This window comes from Porites lutea, chromosome 3 (assembly GCF_958299795.1).
Source record: "Porites lutea chromosome 3, jaPorLute2.1, whole genome shotgun sequence".
NCBI classification, from domain to species: Eukaryota; Metazoa; Cnidaria; class Anthozoa; order Scleractinia; family Poritidae; genus Porites; species Porites lutea.
This window is the reverse complement of record NC_133203.1, coordinates 14,379,198-14,392,079: the sequence shown is the minus strand read 5'-3', so window position 1 is coordinate 14,392,079 and position 12,882 is coordinate 14,379,198. Positions and strand designations below refer to the sequence as shown.

The following is a 12,882-nucleotide window of genomic DNA, read 5'->3' as shown; positions in this document are numbered from 1 at the left end:
CAAGCGCTAACACGAGGATAAGAATGAAAAAAGGAAACGTTTCTATTCTCCTTTGGTGGTGACAAGTCTTGCGTTTTTTGGTCGTTTATGTAACCAGGTCGGCGCCAAGTAAAACTTGGTGTTCTTGACGACTCTGCTCTAGTTTGTGCCATGTTGGATCGGTTCTTTGTCACCAAAATAATCGAGCCAAAGATTTATTTTTATTTCCTTTTACCTCTGCTTATTCTTGGGTCGCGTACCTTTTAGCCAGATTTGCTAATACGTATGCCTGCACCAAGTAACCCGGCTTTTATTAAGAGTATTATTGGATGATGTTATTTTCTTGTTACAGTCGAAAGTACGAGAGTCCATTTGAAGATGAGACCAGGGGAGATGGGATCTGACTATATTAATGCCAACTTCATTGATGTAAGTTGTATTTTTAAAAGGATATACACGAAAATGTGCTTTCGCATTTGAAAGATTTGTAGAGCTAGATGTGTTCGTTAGAAAGCGAAAAATTGGTAAGATCGTAGTTATTGCTTGTCTGTTTCAGGGCTACTGTCAGCCTAGAGCTTACATAGCAACCCAGGCGCCAATACCGGACACTTTTGATGACTTTTGGCGAATGATTTGGGAACAGGAATCCGCCACTGTCGTGATGCTGACAAGAGAGGAGGAGGCTGGGAAGGTATGAGTAGGCCTGGGACTAGGATACCGTATCAACCAACCAGTAGGTCTCAAAAACGGGCAATCCTTTTTCGTGTACAGTTTTAACCTTGTATGGACTTTGTTGACTTACGCATTGCCGCACGTTCTGTATAAAGATAGTGGACACTTGAGTGCATCTTAACTAAACTTTATACTAAATCTGCAGAAAAAAATAGTTCGTTTCCAGAAAAGGCCTATTTAATCATACAGTCGAAACTCCCTAATACGGCCACCGAAGGGACAGAACCAAGTAGTGTCCATATTAGAGAGGTGTCCGTATAAAAGAGGTCACTATGATGACGTCATTTTTATGACTCCACTTACCGTTTTAAGTGTTCAGTAGCTAAAACAGGGCTTACATTCGTCTTTAAACTGCATTTAAAGTTATTATTTCACAGTACAAAGACACTGTCTTTCATTAGCATACAACATTGTTCATCTCAGCTACAGACAAATTACTGTTTCAAACGAAACCAGCTACAGGGCAATGCTGCATGTAAAACGTTGTAACGTAAAGCACAATTCTGATAGCGTCTTTCGCTATTTTGCAAGTGCAGTAAACAGTAACCAGGGTACAAAATGTAACAGAAAAGATCTTCATGCTATCTGTAGTTACTGAAGCCTTGAAAAAGTCCTCTGCGTACACCTTTCGAAAATCTTTGTTTGGTATACAGCGACTGGGCTTTATATCACCTTGCATAACTCCCCAGCCAGACTGGACGGGATTCACCCCGTGGAGATTCATCTGATGGGGATTCGTATTATAGAGGTTTTTTTTTTTGTTTTTTTTGTTTTTAAGAAAATACATGAGAATTTTGTCGGGACATTGGAAACTGTCCGTAATAGAGAGGTGTCCGTACCTAGAAGTTCGACTGAATTCCTAACTGGTGTAAGGAAACCTATTGACACTAATAACCTTTTGAATTGTGTTTTTATTTTTACGTTTTAGATAAAATGTCACAGATACTGGCCATCCGAGGGATCTCGCCTTCACGGAGGTATTCTCGTTGAACTGATGGAAGAAGGTTCCTATACTGATTACGTGGCCAGAAAATTTAAAATGACGCACACAGAGGTAACATGAAAGCATACTCGTATGTTTTGCTCTTGATCGCTGACGACTCACATAAGCAGTTTTACAACTGGGTCCAGTTGCATTTATCTTATCGTTGGAGTTAGCAGCAGCTAACGCCCAATGTTCAGCACAGAGAAGCCCTTTATTTTGTCACCCGAACTTAGTTATGTAGCACGTTTTTAGATAATGACTACCATTCCTAAGAGATCCATTTCCTCAGTACGAGTTGTAACACAGTCGAACCTCCCGTAAGCGACCACTGAAAATGCGAAGACTTAGTGGTCGCCTACGGGAATTAAACCACATGGGCTGCTTTCTTAGAAATGGTCCAAACACATCTGCATTTTGGCACAGAATTCGTTGCCTGCAATTTCTAAGTTACGACGATAGGTGTAGTTTCATGTTGTCACTAAAAGTCGCATTCTCTTAGTTGTTTTGTACATACTACGAACATGGAGATCAAACTGTGCCTTAAGTGGTCACTTACAGCAGAATAAAAAAGGTGGAAAATTCGTCATCCAAGGAAGTTGTCTCGGTCGCCTACGAGAAGTTCTAACTGAAGTGATTTCACTGCGAAAATCGTGGTGTTTTGGATGGGTGGTCGCTTTTGGCGGGTGATCGCTTACTAGAGGTGGTAGTCGCGCAGTGTATAAACTTCAGAAACCGTTAATTGAGTCGCGATAGAAAGCAACGTCTTCGTTTTGTCTGTCTAATCATCGTTGCGGTTGTCAATTGTAGTTTGCGGTGGTTCTGTTGGTTTTATTTTGATTGATTGATTGACTGACTGACTGACTGACTGACTGACTGACCGACTGACGGACGAATGTACGGACGAACGGACGGACGGAAGGACTGACTGACTGATAGATTTAGTGATTGATTAATTGATTGGTTTGTATTTAGTTTAAGGAATCTCGCACAGTGACTCAGTTCCAGTACATTGATTGGCCAGACACGGGACTGCCGGACTCTGGAGTTGGGATTGTGGATCTTATCGGGCAAGTGCAGAAGTGGCAACAGCAAAGTGGAAACACAATTATCGTTATTCACTGCAGGTAAAACGATGAAATGAAGAAAACAGTGAACAAACATATGCTGGTGATTGAAATTACCAGTGTGATTTTTTTTTCTAAGCTTAGCTTCTCTCTCCTTACTTCATGTGGCCTTCTTTAACCGAACGCTTCGATCTGTCGGAAACTTACGTCTCCGGTACATGACTGCTGAGCGGAAAGTCGCGGGTTCGATCTCTGGAGCCAGAACACTACCCTAATGGCTAGACCTTCGCGTGGCTCGTATGACCACGTAAAATGGCGGTTCGTTAGTGTCCTCAATTAGTACTTTCGTGCTTAAACATTGACACTCAAATAAGGTGCGTTTCTATTTTCCTTACACACGTTTTATACGGTTATGATCGTAGATTTCTAATGGGTTTACTTGTCTTTTTAGTGGCGGTGTTGGTCGTACAGGCGTGTTTTGTGGCATTAGTATGATGATCGAACGATTGAAAGCCGAAGGAGTGATTGACGTGTTTCAAACTGTTCAAGCAATGAGGCTTCAAAGGCCCGCCATGGTGCAAACGGCGGTAAGTTAATTTTTTAAATATGTGGAAAGTAGAGTCACGAATTTTCAGTGCTGGAGGAGAGTGAAAAAGTTAGGAAAAGAAGGGCGAAAGATCGCTCGTCGCGCTTGGGCTACATGTACCTACGATCGCGAACGAAAGGTGTAAGATAGTTCCATAAGACTTTGTTCGAGTTAATTTGGCCGTTTGGAAGATGGTTTCATAATTCCACGAAATTCATTGTTGGATGAAAAATAATACTGATATGTGGATCACAATTCCTTGAAAAAGTTTTGCTACTGAATGGTGTACAAGCCCGAGACAAACGTCGAACTTCACTCGTGAGCAAAATCTATTGTTCTCGCGTTAGGTTCGCCACATATGAGCTGTTAAGAATTGCATACGAATGTATCTAATTTGAGGAGATTTTACCAGGCATACAAATAGTGAAATGGTCTAGTATATGTCTAAAACGATTTCCCCAGATTCTAAGGTGCGGTGCGGCGAAATCCGCGACGTAAGTTATTTTCAAACTGTCGTACATTTTTTAACTAATAGCAATTTCAGTTATACTTCGAATAATTATATGAAATAAATCAAACTAGGGATGAAGATATGAAACGGTACATGATCCTGGTAGTTTAATCAACATCCTGAACGCGTGCGGTAGTCTGGAACCAGGCTCGGCAGTCGGGGGAAAAGGCAAAAAACGGGGTCAAATAGGAAAAACATCGGCGGGTGAAGCGAGCCCAGCGGTGGCCAGGGGAGACTATCTCTCAGAGCCGATTTTTTTTTCGCTTACGCCGATTTTTTTCTCCTTTTTCCCTCAATCCGGAGCCTGGTCCCTGGCTACCAGTACGGTTGTAAATAACCCTTTTTAGCCCAAATTTCACCACTATCGGAAAACCACGGGCAGTCAGTCAAGTTGAGAGAAATGGGATGACGTGGCGCCGTTTTAAGGCTACCAACTCGACTGACTGCCCCTGGGTTTCCGAAGATGTTTTAACCGCCTAGGTTGTTTATTTATATGTGTGGTCACACCCACTTTCAGTGTCAGTAACTACATACGTTTCTGAATAGAAAAGAAAAAGATGTAATGAAGCTCCTGTAATCATGTTCGACACCAGCGGTGTTCGACTAGATGTGAACTACCTATCCTGCTCGGTGGTTAATATAATGCGTTTTCCGTTTTCAAAATCATAGACATTTTTAAAAGCTGACTATTAAAGGAGCCGTATGTCACCGAAGTGAAACAAATTCGAACAATGGGACTTATCACCAAATTGAGTGAAACAGAAAAACATCCACTAATAATATGAAAAGGTGGAAATGGAACCACGACATAACGAAGGGCTAAGGGACTGGAAAACTCTGTTCGCTATGACGAACTTTCGTTAAATCGAGGTTCTTTTATTTATATTTTACTGCTACTGGGGCAAGAAATATCGTTCGGTATATCAAGGTTCCACTGAACTTAGGCAGCCATGAAACAGCCTCTTTAATGCCGTCCAAATCTTATTCGGTTAGTTGTCAATATGTTCCTAGTTTTATACAGCATCGTACTGACAAAAAGTCCTCAGGTACCCTAATAATAATCATTCTTTGTCTTTTTTCTTTTATTATTCAATCTTAACCATTCCCTTATTTTATTTCTTTGTCCTTTCTCAGGAGCAGTACGAGTTCTGCTACACCACGTTACAAGAATATTTGGATTCATTTGATTTGTACGCTAACTTTCAGTAACATTCCAGCTTCAGTACTGAAAAAATTAGCTATTGTAGGTCGTTAATAATTTCCACCTTTGCTAGCAGTAATTTAAGCTCTTGCTCCCGTTTTCTCTGCCGGCCAACTCGTGCTCAAAGACTTTTAGTAAAACAGGCTCAGATAAACATCTCCAAACATCCCACGATGTGCAAAATGATTATGTAGTACTTTGAGAACTAGCTTGGTGCAATAATTTCAGGGCCGGATAAATTTATTTGACTGGGAAGGTTACAGAATAGTAAATTCCAGTTCGTTGGTAATGAAATTTTAGATGGCTGTTTAAGAATTTTCGTGCCAACTTATAAGAGTAAGATAAGAAACTCTTAGACACGAAAACTTAAACTCTTTATTCAGTAAAAAATACTAAAAAGTAAAGAAAGCAGTTAGAGTAAATGATACTATAAGAACAATCTATTTTTATATGACAAGTAAGAGAGAAAATGCTTTTGTTAGGCGTTTTGAAGAATTCTTTTCTAAGATAAAAACAAAAAAAGTTCTTTCTCCGGAAATTGATTTGAGGAGGGATACATTTTGCAAGTTGTTGCATTTTGACGCAATAATGTGTGGCTTTTTTTTAATGACTACTGAAACTTTGCGACTTTTTTAATATTAAATAGGTTTGTAAGTGAAATTAGTATCAGGTATAAGGGCTGTTTGTGCAAAAGTTGTGGTTGTGGTTTTAGTGCAGCTGTCTCCTACACTCCAGGGAGAAGATTGCCTTTGTTAATATCCTTTTACTGCATTTTAAAAAAATTCCGCGTTCCTCAAAGATAACCCTCGAGCAGTATTCTTACAATTTATGTATTTGTAAAGATTTCGAAATTAAGTAGAATTTAGTATAGATCAGGGGCCATTAGCAGTTTCATGGCCTATACTGGAAAGAAAGTGGAGGAGAAACAACCTTTCGTTTTAGTGTTGAGGGGAATTGAAGAGACCGTATCTATTCAATTAAACGCCTGTTTAAACTTCGTCTGTATTATAGTATTTCTGTTGTTCGATATATTTCGCCTTGGTTGAACACACGAAAGGGAATTCTGCAATCTTTTTTATTTTCTTTTTTAAGTAATGCTTTTCTATAAGTATATTGAAAGACAAGATATTTTCCAAAAAAAAATACTAATTCCAATAAGGTTGGTTAATCGAGGAGATACGGTTTTTGATTCAAAGCTTATTTTTAGGTAAGACGTTTTTTCTAGAATAAATAAAAATGAAATGAGAAAACGTTTAGCGTCTGTGAAGTCTTTTTTTCGATCGCCTATACATGCACAACCGTTTGTGTTAAAAAAATTGCTAGAATAAGTAATTTAGGCCTTTTTTCCTTTTCTAATATACTTGTCTTATACTTTTCTATACATGTACATTGCTTCGTTGAGTTACTAGTCAATATTGTATTTTCTCGAGTGCGGAACTTTTAAACTAATTTATGTCGAATGTGAAAAGCTCTTAGGGGTTTTTTATCATCTCATGCGCGAAACCTCTCACAATGAGAACCGTTACTGAAACATATTCTGATGTTAATGATAATTTTATCCAATCTGAATTTTTTTCCTTTTCCTACTTATGTATGTGCTTGAAGCAGGTTTTAATTGGCCAGTTGTTTTCATCAAAAAGGGAATAAAATGTGTTCACGTTTTTGTCTTTCCACATCGATATGCAAATGCTTGATCAAAGTAATGTTCCGAATCGGACTTTAAGCAAATACACCCATCTGTCGAATTTTTAGTTGTTTACTTTCTAGTGTAAATATACGTTACTTTGAGGAGAGAAAAAATCAGGGTATATAATCATCGTGATCCGCCCGCTGCAGGTGTAAATAATTATAAAGTGGGAGAAATATCATATTTATCAAATGACAATTGTAGTCTAGGTGATGCGTCAGAGAATATTGACGTCTTATTACCGTCAATGCAGGTTCGAGAAGTCTTTTAACTGTTGCTGGAAATTACGTTTTCTCTTTTTTCTAATTATCTTTGTTACAATTTCAATCAGATTCACTTAAGAGGGCGGCATTTTATGGCATCTTATCTGAACTTCCATCTCTGATTTTAAGAGAAATAGCTTGAGTATGTTGAAACATTTCATTTTCTACGTTCCCTGAAACCGACTAACCAACGATGGAAAATTCGATTGAAATTCCACCGCTGAATGAAGAACCCGTGTTCATCGTAGCCTTACAAGTCATCTTTGTTCTACTTCTCATCATTTTCGGTCTTATCGGAAATTTCAGTGCTTGCGCTACGGTTTATACACACCGTCATCTTCAAACAGTCCCAAACTTCCTGATTGTAAATCTCAGCATCTCAGATATTCTGCGAATTGCCCTTACTCTCTCAGTTTCAGCCGGTGTCCTCATAAAAAGGCAGTGGATTTTAAACGAAACTCTCTGCCGCGTTAACGGCTGCTACACGCTGACGTTTCTTTTGGCGTCTTTAATGTCAGTGACAATTATAAGCGCCAACAGGTATTTTTTGATCGTACGCCCCAGTGAAAGCGCCACATTTTTCAGCAAACGAAGGACAAGAGCGATGGTGGTACTTCTGTGGTTTCTCGCCGTGTTTAGTTCTCTTCCACCCAACTTTGGCTGGGGCCATTATGGATTTTTCGCTTCTCGCGCGACTTGTTTCATCGCTGTTGGAAGCAGTTACTCTTACACGACTTTCCTGGTGCTGGCATTCATTGCAACGCCATTTTCGGTCTTGATATGGTGCTACTTCAAGATTTACATGGCTATTAGAAGAAGCAGAAGACGTGTGATGGAGCAGGGCGTGAGAACTTTAGCCAGGACACTGAGTGCGGAAGGTAAAGAAAGCCGGATCCACAAGGAGGTAAGTAATAAAATTGGCTGTTTTATAATAATTATTATTAATTTACCTTGAGTACTTTATGAAAAGCCTTCATGTATTTGGCTTATATTGATGATCCCTCTCTGCAATACATGGTCCATAGCCTCTTACACTTGTTTAAAGCCCACTCTGAGAATGATATACACAGAGCAAAACAAAACCCAAAATTTGAAGTGAAACATTGAGAACACCATATTTCAAAGTGATAACTGATTTAAAAGGCATCACCAAGTTTTCCGTTAACGGACTAACGGAGGGTTTTTTGGTACTTGTTACTGTTCATACTCGAGAATTTTTTTGGTAATCTAGCGATTGAACTTTCGATCGATCGATATATTTTGTTTGTTTATGATCCCAGTTCCAATGTTGCGTAAGTTTCTGTTTCTATCATACCTATTCAAAAACACTTGAAACATCTTTTATTGTAAAGTCTGGTCCTTTTTTTTCTCCAACTTGAGAAACTAAAATAGTCGACATTCACAGTATAAAATAAGGTTTTCTCTTTATTTTGTTAGATTTGAAACATGTTTAAATTAATTTCAGTTCTTGGCATAGAAATGAGTTTAAAAAGGCAAAAATCTAATGAATTGTTTACCTAATGCCCATTCTCATTTGTGACGTTTTATCTTTCTGAAGAAGAAACGAACCAGATCACATTTCGTCTTTCAATACGCACCTAGCGCATTCTTAATAAGTGTTATTTTGCCTTCATGTTAGTCTTTATTGATCAAATTTTTTGAGGACATAAACTCGAAAATTGTCGAAAATAACCAGCAGGAAATGTCAAGCACATATCATTTCTTTTTTATTGTGGCCGACATTTCTGTCAAAGAAAATCATGACAGTGTCCTATGACAGGAAAGCAATAACCGGCAGCAGTTTTACAAATGAAGTATTTTTCTCTCTGCCGGGGAGGTACTTCTGCGAATTCTTGGTGGGGGTGTGCCGCCCAGTTCTCCAAATCTTGACCTTATTTCAGACGAAAAAATGTCATTTTTCACATCTGTTTTCAGACCTGGCCTCTAAGAAATTATGTCCTCCGCTATTACTTACAGCTGTAGATCAGAACACGAACAAAAAACTATTTCTTAAAATCCACTTCGAATTCGCATATTTCTCTTTTTTTCTAATTCATTTGGAATTGAAGTGATAAATACGTTCATACACTCCCGTAGTTTCCCCGAAAACCATACCCGATTCCAGACCAAAACAGCGCAAAATCATACCCTTTGGGGCGTACCCCTCCCCCGGATTTTTTTTCATAGTCAACTCTCTTATACACAGGAGCATAGACTGAATGAACAGATATTTTTTATACGTTTTAAATTATCGATGTTCTAAATAAGGAAATTCTTATCAGGTCTGTTGTGAAGGCTAATGGTGTAAGACGTATGGCTTTTGAAACGCCCACGTGCATACGCAGTTTGGTGTTGCTTTTAGAGCACGAGGTTTCTAGTTTTCTATCTGTTCAGCCAAACATTGTGTACTAGTCAGTGACAACCGATCATTACTCTTGGCAAACAAGTGTAGATGCATCCAGAGTATGCAAAGGTAAACCAGCCTTGGCAGTGAATGCTAATGTAAACCTGACTAAGTGCGTTCATACTGGATATGCCAGGGGCCCATAACCCGGAGTGAGCAACTCCCATACTAGGTCTATGTCACGGCGTTTTTACGGACCATTTTATTTTTAGACACATTGTAGGGCACTTCTTCCCGCGAAAATAGAATCCTCACCATGTCTTTGAGCGCATTCGAAGTATAAAAAACTAAAAGGCAAAAAATATCTTATTTAAGTCTGTAGGTTTTGCTGACTGGTTTGTGGAATTTAAATGGTATTCAAAATTCGCGCCAAAACCGTTCTAAAAATAAACTGGTCCGTGAAAACGCCGTGGCAAGAGCGCATGGAAATTGCTCGCTCCGGTTATGGGCTCCTGTTATGCTTAAATATGGGTATATTTAGAAATATATTAAGCATATAAAATATATTTAAGCATAACAGGAGCTATAACTATTAAAATAGTTATAGCGTTGACCGCGAATGGTGGTTCTAGAGAGTCAAAAGCCAGCAAAAAATGTCACTGTTTGGCAGAAATATTTAGTAAAAATTATTGTTTTCATTGTGATTGTGCACTCCGAAAGTGAAATGTTCATTTCAAAGACTAAACATAAAGGCACTTTCTTAGAGCAAATTAAACGTCTATTGAGGGTAAAGAATCATAGAATTTACTTTGTAAACTTGAAGACGCTAAATTAAAGGAGGTGTAATAACGAGTAATCTAACAATGGGAAACCGTAAAGAGCATGTACTCGGGTAACGAGTGTCTCTTACAGGGTAGAAAGCACCGCCAATAGATTTTGGAGAAATATCGCTTTTATTTCTTATGAACCAATTTCTTTCCTTTCTGTACATCAGTAAAATTCCCTGTGGCTTATTCTTTGACCCCAAGTGCAACTAAACTAAGAGGTAGCTTGACATATTTTTCTTTTGTCAAAGAAAAGACTTGTCAAGTTTTCCCATAAACACTCACAAGTTCACCACGAGTTTATTCGCCATGTCACCCTTTGACGAGTGAAAAACTGGTTACGATGTGCAACCACAATGCTTCTTGGAATTGTTTGAAGGGACAGCGGGAAAGTCAACAAACATGGTGCCCTCACTACAAATGCTTCAAATACTGTTTTAAGGTGGCTCGATACAGTTTTTATGGGTCAATCTGTGGAGCGGTTTAAGAATCATTTGCTAACTTGTTAAAGTGGACCGAAATGTTTACAAAACCGCTAACGAGAGCGCCTCGATAAATACTAACCAAATCCTCCTTTCTAGCAGTCGGCTGAATCTATCTCCATGATCTTTCACACACGTTTATAAGAAGATTTAAACTACTATGAGGTAAAATTGCATGTTAAAAGCGTTTCGGTTTCTACAGGTAACCTCAAAACATCAAGATTGTCTATTTTTTACTATATTTCTAACCATTAAAACTTCATCCCAAAATATCTCGATAACGTTCTTACAGATTTCGCTTAAACTTCACGGACATCGAGGCCGCTATTGGAGGAAAAAGCTCCAGTAAACGATTTTGGAAGAACAGTGCCCAGTACCGCGAAATACTGCTGCAAGTAAAATAAGTCATGGCGTCGTATCGTTTCTATGACAACTCCGATGCCATTGTAACTCTGGTCATAACAAATTCCAAATCTTTGTTTATGGCGACGTAGTTTTATGCTCAAACTTGCCCCTGAAAAACTGCATCGAGTCACCTTACAAATTTTTGCCTGTGGAAACGAAAATCCCGGGCATTGGAATCCGGAATACTGCTGTAGGATTCCGGAATTCCATTAACAATTGGAATTCGGAATCTAAGTTCTACTGTAAAATATCTGGAATCCAGTGATTGGAATCCTAAATCCAAGGCATGGAATCCAAAATCCAAGACTATCTTGGATTCTCTTACATGGGGCGAGTAACAGGTGGCTTGCTGCTGTCCGCCATGTTTTTTCTGTATCTCCAAACAACCCCTACAGCTTTTGCGTTAATAAGTCGTACTGAATTTCCTTTCTTACCTATCCCAGGTCAAAGTTGCAAAAACCGTCCTTCTATTGATTGGCGTATACATAGTCACGTGGATTCCAATTCTTGTCATCCATTTCTTGCGCGTGGCCCGGATCGGTTACATTCCTGACTCGGTTGATCTTGCTGCAGCATTTCTTATGAGCATGAGTTGCGTGACTAATCCTTGGATCTACGGCTACAGAAACAGACACTTTCGTGACCAGCTAAGACGTATGCTCTGTATAACGAACCGCGTGACCCCCCTTGTGGAGAGGCAGCAAGTAATGAATAACATCGGCCATCACAAGTGATGTTATCGCTGAAAAAGCGCCCGCAGAAGTAAAGGCTAGTTGCGTTTCGGTGAATTCACTATTTCACCATCACAGTGAGGAACAGCCATGTGGTTTGCCAGATTTAATTAAGTTCCTTTTTCGCTCTCCTACCACCTCAGTTGCACGACAAGAATATATGCAATCTGTATTTAACTTGATTTTGGACATCCATGTTATGTTCAATTGACAGCTGTCAAAATAGGGTGTCCGCTGACCAGTTTTATATGACTGTATCACGGGCTCAGGTGCACAACTGATTGTTTTGACGTGTTTTTTTTAAGTTCACCGCTGACCAGTTATTAGTTTTTAATTGATCACCGGCTCAGGTCCATGTTTTAAAGAAAATTCAGTTTACCACTTGCTTATGGGAAAAGTTGAATTACTTCAGAAAGACATTTTTCAAAACTTCCCACAAGAGCTTCGCTTTTGGTCTTCTGAATCCATTTATCATTATTGCTTCAGTCTGTGGTCTTTCTGTATGTAAGGAATAAAACAAAATATTGTTCTTTAATTAATGACAACACTGTCGTCTTTGCGTGACCAGGAGAGACAAGGACAGTTAAACCACGTTAATACTGACGCTAGCGGGGCCACAGACAGGATCCGTATCAACGGAGTGTCCATATTAAGCGGGTCATGTTATGTAAAAAATTCAGCTTTTATTTGAACAAAATACTAAAGAGGACATTAGCATCGTAAAATTAAACATCTCTAACCTTCACAAAATCGTCATACCGTGGACTAGATCCCGGGAAACACTCATCGCCAATCTATGCCATTACGTAATCAGAACTGTCGTTCTCGTTTGATGCCAAAATATGACCTTGAAGTCGACACTTTATCCTATCCGATGTGCCTTAGCGCTGTTGTTGTCTGCATTAACGGGGAGTCCGTATTAAGTGGGTTGAATTTAGAGAAAATGTAAGGGCTTTCCCCAGGGGTAAAAAAACTGTCCGTATTAAGTGGGTGTCTGTAAATCCGGGTCCGACTATAGCTTGTGACTGGCATGATTTGGAGTGTAATTAGGAACTAAAAGCTTGCTTGATTTCTGTTTTTGCGTCTTT

The 12,882-nt window shown here is 39.1% G+C and overlaps 2 protein-coding genes across 4 annotated transcripts in view; both read left to right on the top strand.

Annotated features, from left to right (window-relative positions):
- Positions 1–6,314, top strand: part of LOC140930576 (receptor-type tyrosine-protein phosphatase S-like) — a 45,306-nt gene extending 38,992 nt beyond the window's left edge. For all 3 annotated transcript variants that reach the window (XM_073380298.1, XM_073380299.1, XM_073380297.1), the window contains 6 exons: positions 332–408; positions 536–670; positions 1,640–1,765; positions 2,669–2,820; positions 3,212–3,347; positions 4,992–6,314. In XM_073380298.1, coding sequence (XP_073236399.1) covers positions 332–408; positions 536–670; positions 1,640–1,765; positions 2,669–2,820; positions 3,212–3,347; positions 4,992–5,066 — 701 coding nt within the window. In that variant the 3' untranslated portion in view covers positions 5,067–6,314. The remainder of the gene's footprint in view (positions 1–331; positions 409–535; positions 671–1,639; positions 1,766–2,668; positions 2,821–3,211; positions 3,348–4,991) is intronic.
- Positions 6,315–6,449: 135 nt separating this feature from the next.
- Positions 6,450–11,801, top strand: LOC140930579 (melanopsin-B-like). The gene is made up of 2 exons (XM_073380302.1): positions 6,450–7,912; positions 11,507–11,801. The coding sequence occupies exons 1-2, from the start codon at positions 7,202–7,204 to the stop codon at positions 11,795–11,797; spliced, it is 1,002 nt and encodes a 333-aa protein (XP_073236403.1). The 5' UTR covers positions 6,450–7,201; the 3' UTR covers positions 11,798–11,801.
- Positions 11,802–12,882: the final 1,081 nt, after the last annotated feature.

Coding starts and splice junctions, on each gene's coding strand:
- LOC140930579 (XM_073380302.1), top strand. CDS start 7,202: ATGGAAAATTCGATTGAAATTCCACCGCTGAATGAAGAACCCGTGTTC. Junction 7,913..11,506: donor AAAGCCGGATCCACAAGGAG/GTAAGTAATAAA, acceptor TACCTATCCCAG/GTCAAAGTTGCAAAAACCGT.